At 37.3% G+C, this 23,943-nt stretch overlaps 1 protein-coding gene across 1 annotated transcript; it reads left to right on the top strand.

Annotated features, from left to right (window-relative positions):
* Positions 1-23,006: 23,006 nt before the first annotated feature.
* LOC107876317 (secreted RxLR effector protein 161-like) lies at positions 23,007-23,651 on the top strand. Its single transcript, XM_016723265.2, has one exon. The coding sequence runs from the start codon at positions 23,007-23,009 to the stop codon at positions 23,649-23,651; it is 645 nt and encodes a 214-aa protein (XP_016578751.2).
* The last annotated feature ends 292 nt before the right edge of the window (positions 23,652-23,943 follow it).

The following is a 23,943-nucleotide window of genomic DNA, read 5'->3' as shown; positions in this document are numbered from 1 at the left end:
TTTACATGCCTAATTTTTTTATATGTTTTACTTGAGTCGAGAGTCGAGAGTCAATCGAGAACAACCTCTCTATGTTCACAAGGCAGAAGTACATTTCCATACTATCTCTTCAAACAACACGTGTAATATTATGTATGTTATTATTGTATATATCTTGAATTGATTTATCAAATGTAAATACCCGATGTTGAGGTATACTTATACCCATGGGCGGAGGGATGATCTTAGAAAAAAAGGTGATTTGATGCACATCTTTTATCAAAAAATTATACAGTGTACAGAAGCTTAATATTAGCTATTATATGACTATATTAAATATTGTACATCCTTAACACAACTAAAAAGAAAATATGTACACTCCTCGTCAAATTTCTGACAACGACACTGCTCCTGCCTCAACTGTGTACGGGTAAAGATGACGCCATATAGCATTTGTTATCTACATGACACCCAAACTCTTTTATTAGTGGACCTACCCAACCTGTCACCTCATTTTCTTCTTTTATAATTGCATATCCTTCCAAATTTCGTACACCATCCATTTCATTTTAATTAGATTAAAAATAACTATTTTAGTTTATTTGTGTAATTTATAAAATTATAAAAAAGATTATTACGTGAAGTATTAAATGAAGTGAAAGGTGTATTCTACGAATATAGAAATGCTAGTTTCATTAAATCCATATTCTGTACTAAGCTCGGATTCAAAGAACTCTACATATAAATAATAATAATTAAATTTTAAAATAAATTTATATTATATTTTTTACTTTATAATTAATATAATTTAATGACCGATATATTAAATATATTTTATTAAAATTTTTTATAATTATTAAAGTTCCTAATCACATAATTGGATAATTTTTTTAAAAAAAATTATTTGTATGGAAGAAAGTATTACAGGAGAATTAGAATATAACAAGAGACCACAAGTTATTTAATATTTTGTAAAATAACATGATACAACAACAACAATAACAATATACTCAGTGGATTCCCACATAGAGGGGTCTGAGGAGGGTAGAGTGTACGCAGATCATACCACTACCTAAGATGAGGTAGAGAGTCTGTTTCCGACAGACCCTTGGCTTAGGACCGATAGCAGTATAACAAACACAAAACACAAATGCATAAAAACTAGTACAGTCTGCAAAATAAACTAATGTCACTAGCCATAAGATAATACTATAGTCACAAGATAATACTAAAACTATCTATCCGAAATCATAGACATGACTCAACACCACGAACAAGAAACTTCAAACATAAATAAATAATGCTCCCCTATTGTTACCGACACACTCTCAACCCCTAACCCTCTACCCTAGTCGGCATTCTCCACACCTTCCTAATCATATCCCTCCAATATTTGTTCTGTGTACCTCTACCCTGCCTAAAATCATCCATAGCCAGTGTCTCACACCTCTACACTGGAGCATCAGAGCCCCTCTTCATCACATGCTCGCATCAACGTAACCTTACTTCTCATATCTTGTCCTCTACCGAGGCCACTCCTACCTCTCCCGAATAATCTCATTTCTTACCTTATCTTTCCTAGTATGAACACACATCCATCGCAATAGTCTCATCTCCACCACCTTCAACTTTTGGATGTAGGAGTTCTTAACTGGCCAATACTCTCCATACAACATAGTCGGTCGGACTGACACTCTGAAGAGCTTTCCTTTAAGCTTCGGGGGCATCTTCTTATCACATAAAACTCCCAAAGTGAGCCTTCATTTAAATCACCCAGCCCCAATATGATGTGTGACATCATCGACAATCTCACCATTGCCTTAAATCATAGACCCCAGATACTTGAAACTCTCCTTCTTCTGAAAGGCCTGAGAGTCTAGCTTCACAACCATGTCAGTCCCCTACGACATATCACTAAACTTACACTTCAAGTACTTCGTCTTGGTCCTGCTTATTCAAAATCCTTTAGACTCAAGGGTCTATCTCAAAATCTCCAACTTATCATTAACTCCTCCCCGATTCTTGTTAAGGAGTACCACATTATCAGCAAATAACATACACTAAGGCACCTCCTCTTGAATATGTCTTGTCAAAACATTCATCACCAAGGCAAATGAAAAAGGGTTAAGAGTCAAACCCTGATGCAATACCAAAATAAAAAAATGCTCTGAATCTCCACCTACCTTCCTCACCTAGTATTTGCGCCATTATACATGTCCTAAATCGACCTAGTATACACCACAGGAACCCTTCTAGCCTCCAAACACTTCCATAGAATCTCCTTGGACACTCTGTCATAAACCTTCTCAAGATCAATAAACACCATGTGAAAGTCCTTCTTTATCTCCCAAAACTGCTCCACTAATCTCCTCACAAGGTGAATGGCCTCAGTAGTCAAGCGACCTACCATGAAATCGGACTGATTCTGAGTGATAATCATGCTCTTTCTCAGCCTCAACTCTACCACCCTTTCCCAAATCTTCATAGTATGACTCAACAACTTAATACCTCTATAGTTGTTGCAACTTTGGATGTCTCCCTTGTTCTTATATAATGGAATCATTGTACTCCACCTTCATGCTTCAGGCATCCTTCCCGCCCTAAAAATAATGTTAAGAACCTTGTCAACCACTCCAAACCTGCCCCGCCAGTGCGTTCCGAAAATCCACTGGAATCTCGTCTGGCCCCATCGCCCTACCTCGATGCATCCTGTGAATAGCCCTCTTGACCTCCTTAACCTCGATATTCCTACAATAACCATAGTCGTTACACTCCTCAAATTTCTCTAAGTCCCTAAACACAAAACCTTTGTCCCCCTTATCGTTCAAAAGTTTATAAAAATAGGACTGCCACCTTTTTTTAATAAGGGCATCCTCAACCAACATAGTACCATCATCAACCTTGATGCACTTATCCCTGCCTTTCTCCTTTAAAGCCGCATACAAGCTCTCAAAAGCTGTCATTTTAGCCATTGTAACCACTAACTTAGCCTCTCACCTAGCTATAGCTTATACTCTTCCTTATTCGTCCGCCTCTCTTGAGCATTCTTGCTCTCAACCAATTTAGCATAAGCAGGTTATAATTATAATTCAATGCTGATTAAAAATAGAAAAATATTGATTTTAATGAATTTATGGGTACAAAATTTCTCAGTTATAAATAGAAATAAATTTATTTTAATATTTATTATTTTATTTTCACCTATAATTTCATGTGACAAGAGTTGCAAAATTCATTGTTTTCATCTAATACAACAAAGTAGTTCAATCACTTCAAGTATATATAAAAATAGTTACAACATTAATTTAGAAACTTTACACAAACTAACTTAATTGTGATCTATAAGGATATTAAATAATAATTAAATTACATTAACCAATTATTCCATTCGGTCCATTTACTTATCGTGTTAATTTTTTAAACACCCTTTAAAAATATTCTATTCATTCTACTCTAATTATTGATTTATCCTTTTTCATGTTTGCTAAGAAAAATAATTAAGACATTGTACTATTTATTATTGATTAAGTTACCCTATTTAATACTTCCTCCGTTTCACAAAAATTGAATTCTTATTATAGAGCTCAAAAAATTATGATGTCTATAAACGCTTTGTATTGTCAGACGTTATGACTACAAAATCCTTTGCTGAAATGTCAAAATTCAATTATTTTTCTTCTTTGAGATGATGAATGAAGTACATGTTAATTTAGTGGAGTCACTTAGCTCAAGTCATTCATGCGGCGTACCATGAAATCAGAAAACCACATCAAGCTAGGAGAAGAGAAAAGCAATAACAAAAATACCATATTTAGCACATTTTCATAGCTCGAACTCATGACCTCCTGATCACATGGAGGGAACTATCCACAATAATTCAGACAAATACTTCTCATAGATGTTCACAAATTTCCAAGCAAGACTAAATCTTTTAAGAATTTTACCTCACACAAAGACAAAAACAAAGGGCAGTCCGGTGCACTAAGCTCCCGTTAAGTGCTGGGTCCCAGGAAAAAACTGGACCACAAAGGTCTATTATACACAGTCTTACCACTGTGGACCCCTCTTTCCACAGCTCGGACCTATGACCTTCTGGTCACGCGACAACAACTTCACCATTTACGACAAGGCTCCTTGTCTTACACACACAAATAACATTTGTAAAAATGAAATCTTTTGCAATTTTTTAAAATTCTTTCTACCCAAATTTCCAAGATAAGCTAAAATATAACACTAATAACATATGGTTAAATAAACAATAAGCAAAAATTGAAACTACCCAAAAAAAATTCAGGCAAATAAAACTTGTAATACATCAAGATTAATTTTGAAAAATAGCTTAAAAAAATCTCACTTTCTCACAGCTGAATAATGAAATTCCAATTCTGCCCTTAACATTATGTCTCCATTGATGATGGATACTGTAGCATTAAGAGCCAATTTCTTTCCTTTTCTAGTAGTTGGTCAGTATTTGAGCAGTATCAACTTCTACAAAAATTAATAGGATAATATCACTTAAGCCCCCAAAAGATCTAGCTATTACATATATACCCCTTTACCTTATAATTTTAGAATGATATTACTCTTCTTGAACAATTTAAATGCCCCAAAAGTTTCTCTAATAAACAAAATGATAATTCTATTGTTCGGTTTTACTTGTCACATTTTAACTTGACATATTTCCTAAAAAAATAATTAATAACATACAATTATTTTACCATAATACCCTTATTAAATGATGTTTATATTGTATCTTAAAATTAATTTGGAGAAAAGACAATTAATGCTAAGGGTAAAATAGTAAAAAAGAAGTTGTCTTTTCTTGATATGTCAAAAATGATAAGTAAAAGTAGAAATACAATTAGGAAATTAGTGACAAGTAAAAGCGAACGGTGGGAGTAACACTGAAAACACATCAAAAAGATATACTTCCTCGGTTGTATTTTATGCGGCATATTTTGATCGGGCACAAAGTTTAAGAAGGAATGACAATTGTCCTTTATTACAAAATATATTAATACTACCTTTAATTAAATGAGACTAATAAGGATAAAAGTAAAATTGTATCTTTAAATAGTTACCAAATAAGGAAATATGACATTCTTTTTGGGATGGACAAAAAGAAAATGAGAACATCTAAAATGGGGCAGAGGAAGTATGTTAATACTAAAAGGGCAGCTTGATGTGCCGGTGGAAGTATGTTAATACTAAAAGGGCATCTCGGTGTACTAAAGCTTCTTGCTATAAGGGACTGCGGAGAAGGGCTGGACTGCAAAATATAAAAGATACGCATATAATTCTTTTTGCAAACCCACTTATATGGAGTAATAAAAACTTATAAGGTATCAAAAATGATATATGCATGGGATTTCCCTTTTGGTTAAAGTTTTAACAGGTTAATTTCATGTATAATTGTAGACTTTTACTCATTAATGACAATTATTGAACTTTACCTATTTAATAAAGTAGTAGATTTAATGGCATTAAAAATCATTAATGAGTTTTTATTATGTGTTTATATATACTGAGTACAAGAAGTGATAGACATATCTCAAACTAAATCAATCAATTAGAAAAACAATTTCTATTCCAATGGAGAAGTTCCTCCATGTTCACCTTTTGATTTCAATTATTTTCTCAATTTTGCTTGTAATTTTATGCAATGAACATTCTTTTTCATCCCTTAACACCACTTATATTATGGAATATGTCTATTGATCCAACGAAGCTTCTCGATCCTCCGATGACATCCTATACACTCACCATTTACAATCTCTATTTATTTAAAAAGTCAAAATTCAAGGACTATGACTCGTTACTCGGAAACAGGTTCGCTGGTTGTCAAGCTAGAGCAAATAATTTGGCATCGGTTCTTGAAAATGGTGACGCGATTAGGGCGAATGGAACTCTGGTAAGGCCACACGACGAGAATGAGAGTAAAGTGGCCAACAAAAAGGTTTCGGTAACAATAAGTACACATTTCATATGTCAGTATGTTGCATCGTTTACTCTTTTTTTTTCGGTTTCCCATCCGGCATCCGGTGCTTGCATTGGAGCCCCGACTAATCCGGATCACACGTTGCAGGGCCCATTAAGGTGGCAACGCTCCCAACAGAATTTTTTCCATACCCAGGGTCGAACCCTGGACCTCTGGTTAAGGGTGGAGCAGCCTCATCCACTGCACCACAACCCATATTGGTGCATCTTTAACTCACTGAACAAGTTAAAACTTACTTGCCTTATAGACACTGGTAGTGATTTAGTTTGGTGGCAATGTAGACCATGTAATGCAAATGGATGTTACAAACAGATAAATAATCCTTTATTTGTTTCAACTAATTCAAAAACATATTGAAAGCTCGATTGCCTTGTAGAAAGTAGAAACTGTGAAATCACGAATAAGGAATATGATTGTAGTCCGTATGGTAATACATGTATGTGTGATTACAAATACGTTGATGGATCAAGAACAAGAGGCTGGATCACACACGATGTGATTAATTTTGTTTTAGGCCGAAAGCAGGTAAGCATTGTTTTTGTATGTGGCAAAGATCAAACTCATGGAAAGCCTTTTAGTGGTCAATTTTCTGGAATTGCTGGCCCCGGACGTAATGGGTGGTGGCAATTCTTAAGCATCGCAATTTGAAGCAGACATAATGTCCATGTGCCTACCGGGAGCTCTCTCCACAAAAGGATCAACACTTAGCTTCCACACAATGCCATTTAAGAAAACAACATCAGCAACGCTATTACAAGATTTCAGATTCCCTTCCGTTTACTTCGTCAACCTTTATAAAGTTTTTATTAACGATAGGGAAGTCCTGATGTTCCCATCATTGTCTAGGAATTTCAAAAATTATGCCACGAGCGGTAGCTGCATCGTGGACACAGGAACATTTACTACCCATTTCCTCATATTTTTATACTGTATTTCGTTACACATTCAGATAACAAGTACGTGGTATTCCTATGGTTAATGTTCCACCTAGATCAGTTTATGACACTTGCTATAAAGTGGATACGACTGGTCTGGATCCACATTTCCCTGTTGTGACCAACTAAATAGCCCCTCCTACCCCAACAACCCATACTCCCTTTGCCTCAGCCTGCCTGGGAGCACTTGGTCCATTTTCTGCCAAAACCATACTCGGTCACTGGCCCCCCAGAACCGTGAGCTATAGAACACCGATTTAGCCCAAGAATGGCCCATTTACGTCGTTTCACTTGTTTGAACACCCAAATAGCCCAGCCGACCCCAACAACCCTCACTATCCCACTTTAAGCCTGTCTTGGTGCCTCTGGTCGATTTTCAGACCAAAATACGCTCGAGCCCCGAGCCAAACCCTAAAACCGTGAGTTATAGCACGTCTATTTGGCCCCAAAAATAGCATTTTTTTGACATTTTGCCTGTTTGACCACCCAAATAGCCCCGCTGACCCAAACGACCCACTTTTCCGTTCATTAGCCTACTTGGAAGCCTTGATCAATTTTTGACCCAAAACACGCCTGAACCCCGGGCCCACCCAGAACTGTAAGCTATAGCACACCGATTATGCCTGAAAATGACCCATTCACGTTAATATTCCAGTTTGACCACCCAAACAGCCCCGTTGACTCCTACGACCCATACTTCCCAGCTCTTCAGCCTACCTGAGAGCCCCCAGTTGATTTTTGACCCAAAACATGCCGAGGACCACCCCAAAATCGTGAGCTATAGCTCACCAATTTGGCCTAAAAATGGCCCATTTGCGCCGTTTTGCTCGTTTGACAAACCAAACGATCCTGCCAACCTCAACGACCCATAATTCCCCACTTCTCGGCCTACTTGGGTGCCCTCAATTGATTTTTGACCCAAAACACATTTGGGCTCTGGGCCAACCCCAGGAATTGTGAGCTATAACACACCGATTTGGCTCGAATATGACCCGTTCGCATCATTTTGCCTGTTTAATAACCCAAACGGCCCAGCCAACCCCAACGGCCGACACTCCCTATTTTTCATCCAACTTAGGAACCACAATCAATTTTCAGTCAAAAACACGTGTGGGCCTTGGGCACACCCTCTAAACTGTGAGGTATAGCACCCCAATTTTGGCAAAAAATAGCCCATTCGCACCGTTTCATCTGTTTGATCGCACAAACAGCCCATTGCCACTTAACGGCCCACACTCTTCCGCTTATTAGCCTGCCTAGGATCCTCTGGTCCTTTGGTTTATTTTCATCGTAAAACACGCCTACGCCCTGCGCCCACGCCCGGAATCATGAGTTATAACATACCGATTTGGCCTAAAAATGGTTCATTCATGCCATTTCGCCCGTTTTACCACCCAAACGGCCCCACTGACCCCAATGACCTATACTCTCTCTCCTCGGCCTGCTTGGGAGCATCCGGTCAATTTTTAGACTAAAACACACCTGAGCCCAAGGTCCACCCCCGGAACCATGAGTTATAGCACAATGATTTGGCCTAAAAATAGCACGTTCATGCCGTATCGCCCATTTGACCACCCAAATGGCCTCGGGGAATTTTTGGACAAAACATGGTTGGGACTTGGGTGGGACCCTCGAAAATATGAGCTATATCATATCGATTTGGCCCAAAAATGGCCCGTTCATGTCGTTTTGCCTGTTTAACCACCTAAACAGCCCCACCAACCCCAACAGCCCACACTCCCTCAATTATCAACCTGCCTAGGAGCCCTCGATTGATTTTTAGGCCAAACACGCCCGGTCCCCGAGCACACACTAGAACCGTGAGCTATGGCACACCGATTAGGCCTAAAAAATGGCCCGTTGGCGTAGTTTCGCTTGTTTGATCACCCAAACGGACCCGTCGACCCAAACAACCCTGACTCCCTCGCTCCTCAACCTGCCTGTGTTCCCTTGATTGATATTTGGCCCAAAAAATATGACCAAACATCGGCCCACTCTCAGAACCGTGAGGTATAGCATACCAATTTAGCCCAAAAATGGCCCGTTTATGCCGATTCATCCTTTTGACCCTCGAAACGGCCCCGTCGACCCCAACCACCCACATTCCCCCACTTCTCAGCTTGCTCGAGAGCTCCCGATCAATTTTTGACCCAAACCATGCCCGTTCCCTTCACTCGCCTTCGAAATCGTGGGATATATCACACCGATTTTGCTCAAAAATGGTCCGTTCGCGTCCTTTTGCCTGTTTGACCAACCAAATAGCCCTACCGACCACCGCCGACCCCAATGACCCATACACCCTTATTCCACAGCATGTCTGGGAGCCTTCGATCAATTTTTAGCCTAAAATATGCCTGGGCGTTGGGCTCACCTCCAAAACCGTGAGCTATAGCATACCAATTTGACCAGAAAATGGTTCATTCATGCCGTTTCACTCGTTTTACCACTTAAATGGCCCCGCCGACCCTAACGACCCACACTTCCCCGCTCCTCAGCATGCCTAGGAACCCCGGTCAATTTTTTTCCCAAAACATGCCCGAGCCCAAGGCGTACTGCTAAAACTATGATCTATAACACACCGATTTGGCCTAAAAATGCTTCATTCGCATCATTCAGCCCGTTTGACCACTCAAACGGCCCCGTCGAACCCAATGACCCATATTCTCCCGATCTTTTTCCTGTCTGGGAGCCCCCGACTAATTTTTAACCTAAAATAGGATCAATCCCCAAGCCCACCTTAAAAACCATAAGCTATAGCTCACCGATTTAGCTAGAAAATTACCTATTCATCCCGTTTTACCTGTTTGACCACCCAAACAGCCCTGTAAACCCCAAAAGACCACACACTCTCTCTTCTCAGCCTGTTTGAGAGCCCTCGCTTGATTTTTGATCTAAAACATGTCTGGGGCTTGGGCCCACCTCAAGAATCTTGAGCTATAACACACTAATATGGCTTGAAAATGGTCTGTTCACATCGTTTAGCCCGTTTGACCACCCAAACGGCCCCACCGACCCCAGCGACCCACTCTACCCCACTTCTCAGCCTGCCTGGGAGCCCTTGATTGATTTTAAGTCCAAAATATATTTGGGTCCTTAGCCCACCCCTAAAATCGTGAGCTATAACACATCGATTTGGCTCAAAAATGGTCTATTTGCATCATTTCATCTCGTTTGACCACCCAAATGGTGCCGCCAAACCGAAAGGTCCACACTCTCTCGCTCTTCAGCCTGCCTAGGAGCCCCCATTCCATTTTCACCCCAAAACATGCTCAAACCCTGGGCCTACCTCCAAAACTATGAGTTATAGCACACAAATGCACTAGGTTTCGTTTTGTGTTCGGTCCCACTCATATTTCTTTGGTCTACCTCTACCCCGCCTAAAAACATCCATAACCAGTATTTCACACCTCCGTACTGAAGAATTAGAGCCCCACTTCATCACGTGGCCAAACCTACGTAACCTCACATTTTGCATTTTGTCCTCCACCGAAGGAACTCTTACCTTCTCTCGAATAATTTCATTCCTCACCTTATCTTTCCTGGTATGTCCACACATACATCGTAATATTATTATCTCTGCCACCTTCAATTTTTAGATGTGGGAATTCTTAACTGGCTAACACACCACTACATACAACATAGCCGGCCGGACTACCACTCTGTAGAACTTGCCTTTAAGTTTTGAGGGCACCTTCTAATCATATAGAACTCCTGAAGTGAGACTTCATTTCAACCACCCTGCCCCAATATGATGCGTTACAATTTCATTAATCTCATCATTGCCCTGAATCATAGACTCTAGATACTTGAAACTCTCCCTCTTATGAAAGGCCTGAGAGTCTATCTTCACAACCACTCTAGCCTCATGCGACACATCACTGAACTTATACTCCAAGTACTCTGTCTAGGTTCTACTTAATCAAAATCCTTTAGACTCAAGCGTTTGTCTCCAAATCTCCAACTTATCATTAACTTCTCTCCGAGTCTCATCATCATCTATAAATAACATACACCAAGTTACCTTTTTCTTGAATATGTCATGTTAAAACATCCATCACCAAGGCAAATAAAAATGGGCTAAGAGTCTAACCCTGGTGTAACCCTGTCAAAATTCAAAAATGCTCCGAATCTCCACCTACCGTCCTCACACGAGTTTAATCCCCATCATTCATATCCTGAATCGACCTAGTGTACGCCAAGAGCCTCCCTTAGCCTCTAAGCATCTCCACAGAATCTCCCTGGAAACTCTGTCATATGACTTCTCAAGATCAATAAACACCATGTGCAAGTCCTTCTTCCTCTCCCAAAACTGCTTCACTAATCTCCTCACAAGGTGAATGACCTCAGCGATCGAGCACCCTGGCATGAAACCAAACTGATTCTTAGAGATCGTCACGATCCTTATCATCCTCAACTTTAACACCTTTTCCCAAACCTTCACAGTATGACTCAACAACTTAATACCTTTATAGTTTTTGCAACTCTGGATGTCTCTCTTTTTCTTATACACTGGAATCATAGTACTCCACCTCCACGCTTCAGGCATCTTCGTCGCCCTAAAATACTATTAAATAACCTTGTCAACCACTCCAAACCTACCCCACTAATGCTCTTCCAAAAATCCACTAGAATTTCGTCTTTCCCCGTTACCTTACCCCGCTGCATCCTGCGAATAGCTCCCTTGACCTCCCCAACCTTTATATGCCTGCAATAACCATAATGACGACACTCCTAAGATTTCTTCAATTGTATTTCAAACACTAAAAGTACTTACTTGTATCAATTACGAAAATTCTAATTTCAAATCGTAAATTTCATTTAGTCTCAATTCAAAAATTAAGTGCATAAAATTTATTAGTTTATTTTAAATTTTCAGATATTGTTCTATTGCTCATTATTTTTACAATGATCAATTTTATGATTAATATCTTTAATTATTTTATGTATACATCTTAATGTATCTACTAAGTTAATTTAATTAAGATCTCTCAAATCACTCTCAAAATCCCCACCCCACCAAATACTACACCCACCTCCTAGCCTTACCCTACAGCCACCACCCCGCCTCCCTAGTTTTTATTATATTTTACTTTATCAGATTTTTTGTAAAATATTTTTCTCACATTACCCATCTCTTATCCCCAAGCCACCCTCCACCAACAAAAAAATATTTTATTTTTTCTTTAAAATAAAATTTTATATGGCACCCACCCCTACTCCCCAATACCCATTCACACCCTACCTAATACACATACAAAAAAAAAAATTATTTTTGATTTTTTTCTAAAAAAAAAATCTTTCGATCCTTCTGTCCTAACTCCCAAGAAAAATAATTTTTTTTATATTTTAAGAATCTTTTTTTCTACTCCACAACTCTAACCCTACCTACACCACCACCCCGCCTACCCCACCTACCTAGCTCACCCCTACCCCATCTCAACCACCATAATCTCTTGTTCTTCCCCTCATCCATCACTTTGCCTCAATGCAATTTATAATTTTGTGTTAAGTATACACAAATGCTATTAGAAAATATCTTTTATTTACTGATAAAATTTCAATTATCAATTTATTTTAGCATACATGCTATTACTAATGTCAAATAATCATATCAAATAAAATTATCTATTTTTTAAGCTCAAAATGAACTAATAGCTACTAATTAGTGTTTTATTATCTTAAATTTTTTGTAAAAATATTTACCTGATTAAGTTCAAGCATTTTATATCCCTCCAATAAATTATGCTTTTTGTTATCTATTGAAAATAATTTGAGACGTAGGGGATTAATTCATCATCGAAATGAAATAAAATATATAAGAATACACCATTAAAGATGACGATGAAAGCATATACAAAGATTAAGATTAAACATTCAGTAATATATTTTCAAAGAAATCTTTCTGAGAAAATTAACACTTGAATTCATAAAAAGAAATCGTTATAATTAACTTTAACAAACATGAAAGCAATAGAAAAAGATGATGGACTCTGATACCATGATAATGAAATGAACCTTGGACCTAACTCAATGTCAAAAGCTAGCTCATAAGGTGAGGATTTCCCAAGATCATAGGAGACTAAGGACTCTTTAATCCACCGATGTAGGACTCTCCCCTCCCTCTCCTTTCACGCCAAGACTGAACATCTGAAGCATAGGCAATATAAGATGGGGGACTCAACATTGAAAATAATGAATTGGGTAGGCCTGACTCTGATACCATGCTGAAGTGTGTTACTATCTCATCTAAAAGTTTAACTATTAGAGAGAGTACACTTTTACTATTTAATTATATTCTCAACAGTTACTTAATATTCTATTTTGGCATTGAACAAATGAACTTTATGCGGCATTGCAAACTGAAGAAAGACATAACATTTTTATTTCAAATAGTTCAAGAAAGAATCTTTTGTCCTTCTGAAACAAAGAAATAGAGTCACATTTGTTGGCTTGTTTTCTCCCTACAGTTGAACTAAGAGCACTTTGAGTGGTGATTTTTTCTATTATTAAGGCTGTCCAATTTTGGAAAAGTACTACTCCTTTCGCATAAAAAAGAATGGTAGACCAAACAACATATTAATTTTATACATTATATTAACTCCTAAGTAGCTACCAAACCTGGAATTACTTATGTAGGCTTCCTACATAACTCGTTGCTAATCCAGCTACGAAATGACCCCTTAATACCTTCTTTATTTGTTCATTGAGAAGACAAAGACCAATGCAAGCATAATTCTATTTATGTGTATAATATGTTCAGAACCAAGGTGCAGAATAAATACTTTTCATAAATACAAAAATTCCTAAATGAGTTGACCCAATTGATATAAATAGTTTGATTTACTCAGCTCCTGATTCATCAATCGATGACTACCGTATTTTTTCATGAGATCTGGCAGGTAGTTTTTTTTTTTATAACCACATTTTTTTATAACAAAAAAAATGTACCACTAATGCCTCTGCAGCAACAAAATCTTCTGAAGCATCCAATGAAAGTTGAGAGACTCTCTTCTCGGCTATTGCTTTGGTGAATCTCTTGCTGAAATTGATGAAAATTATTCACCATCATTTTGACCTATTTTGTCATTTTTCTCATTTTCAGTTCTCTTTATAAAAGTCATTATTGGATCTTTCCCTAGCAATTTAAGTGATTGATCTAAGAATGGAGCAACTTTTTCAGGTGCAGCTTGTGGTGGAAGCTCACCAGTGTCGGCATTTGCAGGCAAATTGGAAGATCCAGGTAAGGATGGACCAACTTCCTTCAAAATATACAAGATTCAAGATGGATCATTTTGACTGATCCCTTTTCCCTATCTATGTGCAACGAACATGTTGATAGTAATAGGTATCATAATCTAGGTCCAACTGTTAGGTTAGATAGTAACTCAAGAATCTTTTATCAATTCCCCTTTCTTAAGAACCCTAAAAAATAAATAACACTCGAGAAGAAAAAAGTAAACTCAGACACAACAAATGCTGATTGTATGAGAGGTTATACAAAGTGGGGTTTATATATATAGTCAAATTTAGGACCAAAATTAGGAAAAAAATTGACTGACGTGAATAAATACTTCAAATTGTAATCTCCACTTGGATTCACTCACATTTATTGCATTTTTCTCAAATTTTGGGTTTAAAATCCTTAAGTTTTTTCAAGGTGTTTGTGCTTTTCTCAGGTATTGTTACTTGAACAATTATGTTATTTTGGACATGAACTAATGAACTCTACGTGGCATAATAAACTGAAGAATGACACAAGTTTTGTCTCAAACAGTTCAAGAAAGAATCTTCTGTCTTTTTGAAACAAAGAAATGGAGCCACATTTCTTGGACTGATTTGTCCACTCATGGTGCTCTTAGTTCAACTGTAGGGACAAAACAGTTCAACAAATGTGGCTCTATTTCTTTGTTTTAACAAGTCAAAAGATTCTTTCTTGAACTGTTTGAAACAAAACTTTTGGGTCTTTCTTTAGTTTGTTATGCCACGTAGAGTTCATTAGTTCAATGCCAAAGCAACATAACTGTTCAAGTAACATTACCTGAAAAAGGCACAACCACCCTAAAAAACTTAAGGATTTTAAACCCAACATTTAAGAAAAATGCAATTAATGTGAGTGAATCCTAGTGGAGATTACAATTTGGAGTGTTTATTCATGTCAGTCAATTTTTTCCCAATTTTGGCCTAAATTTGAGTATATGTACAAACTCCACTTTGTATAATCTCTCATACAATCAACATTTATTGTGTCTGAGTTTACCTTTTTCTGCTCGAGTGTTATTTATTTTTGGGGGTTCTTGAGAAAAAGGAATTGATAAGAGATTCTTGAGTTACTATCTAACCAAGCAGCTGGACCTAGATTGTGATATCTATTATTATCAACATGTTCCTTGCATATAGCTAGGGAAGAATGATGTTTCAAAATGATCCATCTTGAATCTTGTTTATTTTGAAGGATGTTGGTCCTTCCTTACCTGATCTTCCAACTTGCTTGCAAATGCCAACTCTGGTGAGATTCCATTGCATGTTGCACCTGAAAAAATTGCTCTATTCTTAGATCAATCACTTAAATTGTTATGGGAGGATCCAATAATGACTTTTATAAAGAGATGTGAAAAGGAGAAAGATGACAAAATAGGTCCAAATGACGGTGTAGAATTTTCATCAATTTCAGCAAGAGATTCACCAAGAGCTATAGCCGAGAAGAGAGTCTCTAAACTTTCATTGGATGCTTCAGAAGACTTTGCTACTATGGAGGCATTAGTGGTACATTTTATTATTTTTTAGTTATCAAAAAAACCCTACCTTCCAGATCCCGTGATAAAAGACGAGATATATGATATTGGCCCATCTCAATCAGTAGGAAAGGGCCCAAAATCTCTCAGCTTTTCTTTGCTGATGATCTAACTCTATGTGCTATTGCTAATGAAAGAAACTGTGAAACCATCCGAGCCACTCTTAGCAGCTTCACCTTCCACTTTGGCCAAAAAATTAACACTCTCAAATCTAAAGTAATCTTCTCTAGAAGTTGAGCTCAGGAGACCAAAGATAGTTTGTCTCACATCTTAGGCATCTAATCCAAAGACAAGTTTGGCAAATATCTTGGTTTCTCGGTCTTCCACAAAAAACCTTGCAATAGAGATATCCAATTCATCCTAGACAATCTCAGCACTAAGTTGGCTAGATGGAAAACCAAATTCCTCAATATGGCTGGCAGAATCACCCTTACCAAGTCCTCCCTTGCTAGTATTCCCACTCATGTCATGTAATTCATCTTGATCCTCTCTAAAATCCACTAATTGATTGATAAAACCCAATAGAACTTTCTCTAGGGCACCACCCCTAATAATAAGAAAACGTATCTAATCAATTGGGAAACCTTGACTAATGCTAAAGCTAATGGGGTCTGGGCCTCCAGAAAGCTTGCATTAGGAACACCATTATGTTATCCAGTCTAGCCTGGAGACTTTACAAGCATCCCAACAGTCTCTGGGCAAAAATTATTTAAAATAAATTAGCCCCCATGGCATATCCCTCAAAGCCAACAACTTTAGAACTTGGAAAAGTGTCTTTGTGGGTTGGGAAATTTGTAAAACTGCCTCCTCTTGGAACAATAAGGATCTTCCGATTGAAATCCCTGAGGATCTCATCCAAAATTTCACCAACTCTGTTTTCCCCAATCCAAGAGCCCATACTAATGAGCTCATTTGGAATCTCACTGGTAATTGTCTGTTCTCCAGCAGAAGTTTTTACAATCGTATAGCCAAAACCTCTGATCTCCTCTAATTTCAACTGGATATAGAAGGATAAATCTGCTAAAAAGTCAAAACCTTTCTTTGGCTAAGCCAGCATAATAGGTTCCCCAATAACCTCAACCTCTCCAAGAGAAGAGTGAGATAAAATACTAGTTGTGCTATCTGCAATCATCACCAGGAAGAAAAATCCCATATTCTCTTTAAGTGTCCCATACTCAATGATTTTGGAGTGCAAACTATCCACAAGATGACCCAGTCCAAACAACCTCCTATTACCAGTCTCCTACCCTTTTACTGGCACACTATCTGGAGATCTCTCCAACACTCCCAATTCAACATACTAATCCACTGGCACGACATCATTCCTTTCAGCCTTTAGACAATCTAGAACACCAGGAATTCTAATACCTTCAATAACAAAAGGGACCATCCCAATTTCAACCATGCTTACTCCCAAGCTGTTGAGTATAAACATCTTACTCAAAAGAATACCCCAATCAAGCAAAACCAAATCATTAACGTTGAGTGGAATCCTCCCAACGTTAAATTCAAAAAATTTGATAGAATAACCACTATCTTAGATGAACGGTTAAAACCGTCAATATAGGTCAGACTTGTTGGGATGGCCCGGCCCAGACTATAATTTGATAGGGCTGGGCTACAATTTTTATAGCCCATTTAAGCATAGGGCTTTTTAGCCCATTATGAATAAGTCTATTGACCCGTCGGCTTGAGCAATATGGGTTTGGGTAACCCGTGGTTCAAATAAAAATAATTAAAAAATAAAATATAGTACTAAGAATAGAAAAAGGAGTCTAAACTCAAATTCTATATGAACCATCATATATATATATTTAAATATTAATTATATTTATAAAATATATAAATAATTAACATATAAAATATAATTTTTTTAAGAAATCAAATATGTTTGATGAAGATGATGTGGCGATGTTGAATTCACCATAAATGCCAAGAGAGTTTTCTTTAAAGCGTTTATTTTACTTTTAATGGACTAAACATTGAAATTTCTTTGTGTTTTATTGTGATCAATTAAAACAAAATTAGGTTAATATTGTTATTTAGTGAGTTATATTATTACTCAGTAATTATTTTATTTATTTTTCAATATCTCTATTTGATTTTAATTTGGAATGTACTGAGTATGTGGGGGTGCATGCAACAATGTAAATATCGTTATCAATTTCATGAAAATATGCATATGTACAATGATGGCTCACTTGGCTTGAGTTAGATTGAAACAAACTTTTCATGATCTCATCGAAAATAAATAATATGATAAAAACCTGATAAATCATCATAAACAACTCAACTCTTTAACTCAAGACTTGGTGTGACTCTGTAATTCAAGAAACTTGAATCTTCTGGACATGGGAGGTTCTTCTAACTGACATAAACCATGTGAGCTACATGGAGTCCAATGTTTTACCCTCCTAAGGAGAGAACGCCACATTGGCGGGAGCATCGTACTCTTGCCAGGGAGTACAACCTAAATTTAGTGATCACAATCTCATACTCAGCCTCCGGCCCACAATTATCAATATCAAAGCTACGGTGGCACGTAGTTTCAGGGAAAATTCCACATTTCCCGCTTGTTGCTAAATACTACTCCCAGACACAAGCTCAGAACGCGTTAGGAAATCTACCACAAACACACAAGGGTCTATCATGAAGACCAAATCAAATCTCTTTCTCATTTATTAAATCATAATCAATTTGTGGATTCCTAACTCTACTCAAATCAAATCAATCTTTCTCAATATCAAAATGCATCAATTCATTAAGTCATGGCAACATCAATAACTTTGAGGAAATATCAAGAATCATTGTAACAACTCAATTCTTTTGAATCAATATACTCAATAATCCAATTTGTCATAAGGAAGCTTAAAGTTTGACACATATCTTGAAAGCACTTGAAATATCAACTCATGGTAGAAACTTGAAATTTACAATATTAAATATCAAGTCATAACTTGGAAATTGTAAAATAATCATGTATAACAAAGCTTGAACAATTTATATTCTCATAATCTCATGATGAGGTAATTTGGGTATAAACCCACTTGGAAAATCATATAAATCCATAATAAAAATCAAAGCTTTGAGCACAAGAATGAAAGAATTGCTCTTTTTCAAAACCCTACATACCTTAATATTTGAAATTGGTTGAACTCTAGTGCTTGAGACTTTACTCACACTTGTAATAAAAAAACTCTTGAAGCCCACTCTCTGAGGAAATTGATTCTTGAAGGAATCTTGAAGATTTATGGATGATTTTCGAAAGATTAATTTCCTTAAATCAAACCCTAGATATATTTCTTAAGAGAATTGGAAGAGAGAAATAAAGAAATTAGGTTTTGGATGAGGATTCTCATATATATAGAGGCCTCAAAAAATGGGAAATGACTAAAATACCCTTGTAAAAATCGTCCATCAATTGCTGAAAAAAATAGCTGACGACATCTGTGATAAGCTGTCAGGCCCGTGATAGGCCGTCACGAATTGTCATCACAAAATGGGTGGACTTTGTGACTTTCTGCCTTAAGGTGATGACATTTTGTGACGGGCCGTCAGGCTTGTGACAAGTCGTCACAAAAGGTCGTCACGGATTTTCCAGGCTGACACGTTGGAGTAAAATAAATATAACTCTTTGCTCCGATATCGAATTTTGACAAAATGTGTATCGCTGGTAAGCTAATTCAATTATATATCTTTTGATAGGTCATGAGCTCAATAATTCATGGTACAACGGGAGATATGCTTATTTGAAGTTGACTATGCCAAAATCCTTCTCCAGAATTCTATCGGTAAAGAATGTTTTGATTCGCCCAAGCATTAGGAAATCATTAAAGCCTTAATACACATCACCCTTGACCAGAAAACAACCAAAACACTATAATTTATTTCTCATGGGCTTGAGTCATGGTGGCACTATTGGTTCGAATCTCAGGGTATTACATTATTACTTTTAATTATCTTTGCTATTTACCTTTCAGCAAATATAATGTATTGAAGACTAATTCAATGTATGACCAAGTCAAATTCAAGTTGTTAGTAGTTTCCTATTTTTATGGACTGTTCATGCTGCAGTATATTTTTAGTTAACAGATAATGGAGTTAGTTTCTTAGTTAGTGGATAGTTGGTAACTTAGTTAGTCGTTTATTTGTTTTATAAGTCTATATTAAGGCTTATCTTCAGTTTTTTTTTTATATATACAGAAAAAGCTGTATTTCAGCATATATTGAGTCCTCTTACTTTCAACCTTTGCTCTTTACGGTTTTTGCAGTCTATTATCTCAACATCTGTTGTATCAAGAGCCATGGCAAGTAGCAGAAATTCCTCGGGTGTGACACAACCACTCATTCCCATCTTTACGGAAGAAAGTTACGAATTCTGGAGTATTCGTATGAGAACTATACTCAAATCTCAAAATCTTTGGGACTTGGTAAAAATTGGATTTGCAGATCCCGATGAAGGAGATAGACTGCGAAACAACAAGAAAAAAAATGCTAAGGCGCTGGTGTTTATCCAACAAGCTATCCATGATAGTATTTTTTTTCATGGATTGCGGCAGCAACCACGTTAAAGCATGCTTGGTCCATTCTATAGAAGGAGTTTCAAGGTGATTCAAAGGTCATTGTAGTAAGACTTCGGCGTGACTTTGAAACCTTGATGATGAAAAGTGGGGAATCTATTGCTGATTTTTTGTCCAAAGCAGTGGAAATTGTTAGCAAAATACGATCCAATGGCGAGAAAGTTACTGACTAGGCCATTGTGGAAAAGATATTGCGAAGCTTGACTAGAAAATTTGATCATGTAGTTGCTGTGATTGAAAACTCTAAGGATCTTTCAGTATTTTCCTTCGATCAATTGACGGGATCTCTTCAAGCTCATGAGGCGAGACTCAATCGATCTACTGAAAAGAATGAAGAGAAGGCATTCCAGGTAAAGGATGCTACAACCAAGTATGCAGAAAACAATGGTCCAGCAAGCAGAGGCCGAGGAAGAAGAGGATTCCGCTGTGGTAGTGGTCGTGGTTATGGACGAGGCAGAGAAAGGAATGACAAGAACAAGCAGTCCAATGAGCAAATTAACCAAAAAAATGGCATTCAATGTCATCACTGTCAGCGCTACGAGCATATATGGGCTAACTGCTGGTATAAAGACCAGAAAATAAACTTTGCGGCAGGAGAAAATGAGGAAGAAAATTATCTCTTTGCTTGCATTGATACAGATCATACGTCAAGTGATTTATGGTTTGTAGATAGTGGTTGTTCAAATCATATGACGGGCACCAAATCTATGTTCCAAGAGATTGATGAGAAGCAAAGAAAGAAGGAGCAACTTTCTAATACAAAAGAGATGCAGGTTGAAGGAAAAGGCAAGGTGATTGTCGACACTAGCCATGACAAAGTAAAAGTGTTGGATAATGTTCAGTTTGTACCTGATCTAGGATACAATTTGATAAGAGTTGGACAACTAATGACTGTTGGATATTCTCTTTGGTTCGATGACGAGGCATGTGTCATTACAAATAACAAGTCAGGAAAAAAGGTTCGCATCACCATGACGCCAAATAATATGTTTCCGTTGGATGTTTCCAATATGGAAAATTTTGTCCTTCCTACAAGTGCAAAAAATGACTCAAAGTTGTGGCATCTGAGGTACAGTCACCTTAACGTAAAAGGCTTGAAATAGCACGTTGACAAAGGTATGGTTCTTGGACTACCAAAAATTGATTCTATTGAATTGTGTGAAGGATGCATTTATGGAAAACAAACTAAAAAATCTTTTCCTATTGGAAAGGCTTGGAGGGCTTCAAAATGTCTTGAATTAATACATGCTGATTTATGTGGACTTATGCATACTACATCTTTTAGTGGTAGTCGTTATTTTCTACTCTTTACTATGATTATAGTCGCATAAGTTGGGTCTATTTTTTGGAAAGTAAATTAGAAACATTTCAGAAATTCAAGCAATTCAAAGCCATGGTTGAGAAACAAAGTGGTCTGTCCATCAAAACCTTTTGCACTGATAGAGGCGGCGAGTTCTTGTCCAAGGAATTTAATTTCTTTTGTGAATAAAGTGGCATCCATAGGGAGCTAACAACACCATATACACCAGAGCAAAATGGTGTCATTGAGAGGAAAAATTGCACTGTTGTGGAGATGGCAAGAAGCATGTTGCAGGCAAAGGGACTTTCGAATCATTTTCGGACTAAAGCTATGGCGACATCAGTCCATTTATTGAATCTATCTCCCACAAGGGCTGTTCTAAATCAAACTCCATTTGAAGCTTGGCGGGGTAGAAAACCATCTGTAAGCTATTTAAGAATATTTGGTTGTATTGCTTATGCTTTGATAAATTCTCAATTCCGTCATAAGTTGGATGAGAAATCTGAAAAATGCATTTTTATTGGTTATTGTACACAATCCAAAGCATATAGATTGTATAACCCCCTTGGTAGAAATATTTTAATTAGAAGGGATGTAGTATTTGATGAAACGGCAAGTTGGAATTGGAGTAGAAGCAATGGTAAGATGCCAGAGCAGATTCCTATGCCGAATGGAATCACTTTTGATGGAATTCAACAACCAAATGTTGCAGCTATAGAAATGGGTTCTTCTACAACTTCCTCGGATTCATCTTCTTCGGCTTCACCGAGCAAAACCTCTTTAAATACAACTCTCTAAGAGTCTCCAGATGAGCCAATTCCATTAAGAAGATCAACAAGGCCTACAAAGTTGAATCCCAAGTATGCTAATTAAATGTATATATCTTGTCAATTTTATTTTCCTATTTCAGATCCTACATATTATGGAGAAGTAGCTGAAAAGAAAGAGTGGTAGAGTGCGATGGTTGAAGAGATAAATTCTATCGAAAAGAATGGCACATGGGAGATGGTGGAATTACCGGAAAACAAAAATGCAATTGGCTTGAAGTGGATCTTCAAGACAAAGTTTGCAGTGGATGGGAGCCTACAGAAGCATAAAGCTTGTCTTGTGGAAAAACGATATGCGCAGCAATATGGTATAGATTTTGAAGAAACATTTTCTCCAGTTTCTCAGTTTGAAACTGTTAGACTTGTTCTAGCATTGGCTGCGCAGTCATAATGGCTAGTTTATTAATTTGATGTCAAGTCGGCATTTCTCAATGGAGACTTACAAGAAGAGGTCTACGTAGCACAACCAGAGGGTTTCATAAATAAGGGCGATGAAACAAAGGTCTACAAGCTAAAAAAGGCATTATATGGTTTGAAGCAAGCCCTTCGAGCCTGGTATAGCAAAATCGATGGGTATCTTTAGACAAAGGGATATATGAGAAGTGAGAATGAAGCCACATTGTATGTAAACAAGAGAGATATGAATATATTACATTACTTTCTTGGCCTTGAAGTCTATCAAGCTGAAGATGGAATATTTCTATCACAAAGGAAATATGCTAGGGACCTTCTCGTAAAATTTGGTTTGCTTAATTGCAAACCTGCAGTTACACTTATGAATGTTGGTGAAAAATTGCGGCTTAATGAAGGAGAAGAGATGGATGATGCTAGAAGTTTCAGAAGCCTAGTTGGAGGTTTGATTTACCTAACCCACACTCGCCCCGATATTGCATTCTCTGTTGGTGTCATTTCCTGGTTCATGCAACAACCTTCAAAGGTTTATTTTGGAGCAGCAAAAAAGGTTCTGCGTTGTATAGCTGGAACTATGGACTATGGTATTTGGTATTCACAAGTTTCCAATTTTAGATTATGCGGGTTCACTGATAGTGACTATACAGGTTCGTTGGACGATAGACAGAGCGTTTTAGCTCATGTTTTCACTTTAGGTTCAGGTGTGGTGACTTGGAGTTCAAATAAACAAGCTACAACAACGCTATCAACCTTAGAAGATGAGTACATTGCAGGAACTTCAGCAGCTCATCAAGCCATCTGGCTTAGTAGGATGCTAGCAGAACTTTAGCATAAGCAAGAAAGTGCAACAGAGATATACTATGACAACAAAGCATCGATCTCCATGACAAATAATCCAAGTTTTCACAGAAGAACTAAGCACATTGATGTCCATTTTCATTTCATTCGTGATTTGGTAGCAAAAGAGGAAATGATACTGAAGCATTGCAACACTCATAAGCAATTAGCTGATATACTAACGAACTCTTGATAAGTTTATTTAATTTAGGGCTTTTCTTGGTGTCTGTAACTTTGAATTAAGGGGGAGTATTGAAGACTAATTCAATGTATGACCAAGTCAA

This window comes from Capsicum annuum, unplaced genomic scaffold (genome assembly GCF_002878395.1).
Source record: "Capsicum annuum cultivar UCD-10X-F1 unplaced genomic scaffold, UCD10Xv1.1 ctg4256, whole genome shotgun sequence".
Taxonomy (NCBI): domain Eukaryota; kingdom Viridiplantae; phylum Streptophyta; class Magnoliopsida; order Solanales; family Solanaceae; genus Capsicum; species Capsicum annuum.
Note: the sequence above shows the minus strand (reverse complement) of the source record. Positions and strands in the feature narration are given on the sequence as shown.

Excerpts from the sequence above, each read along its gene's own strand:
- LOC107876317 (XM_016723265.2), top strand. The coding sequence starts at position 23,007 with ATGAGAAGTGAGAATGAAGCCACATTGTATGTAAACAAGAGAGATATG.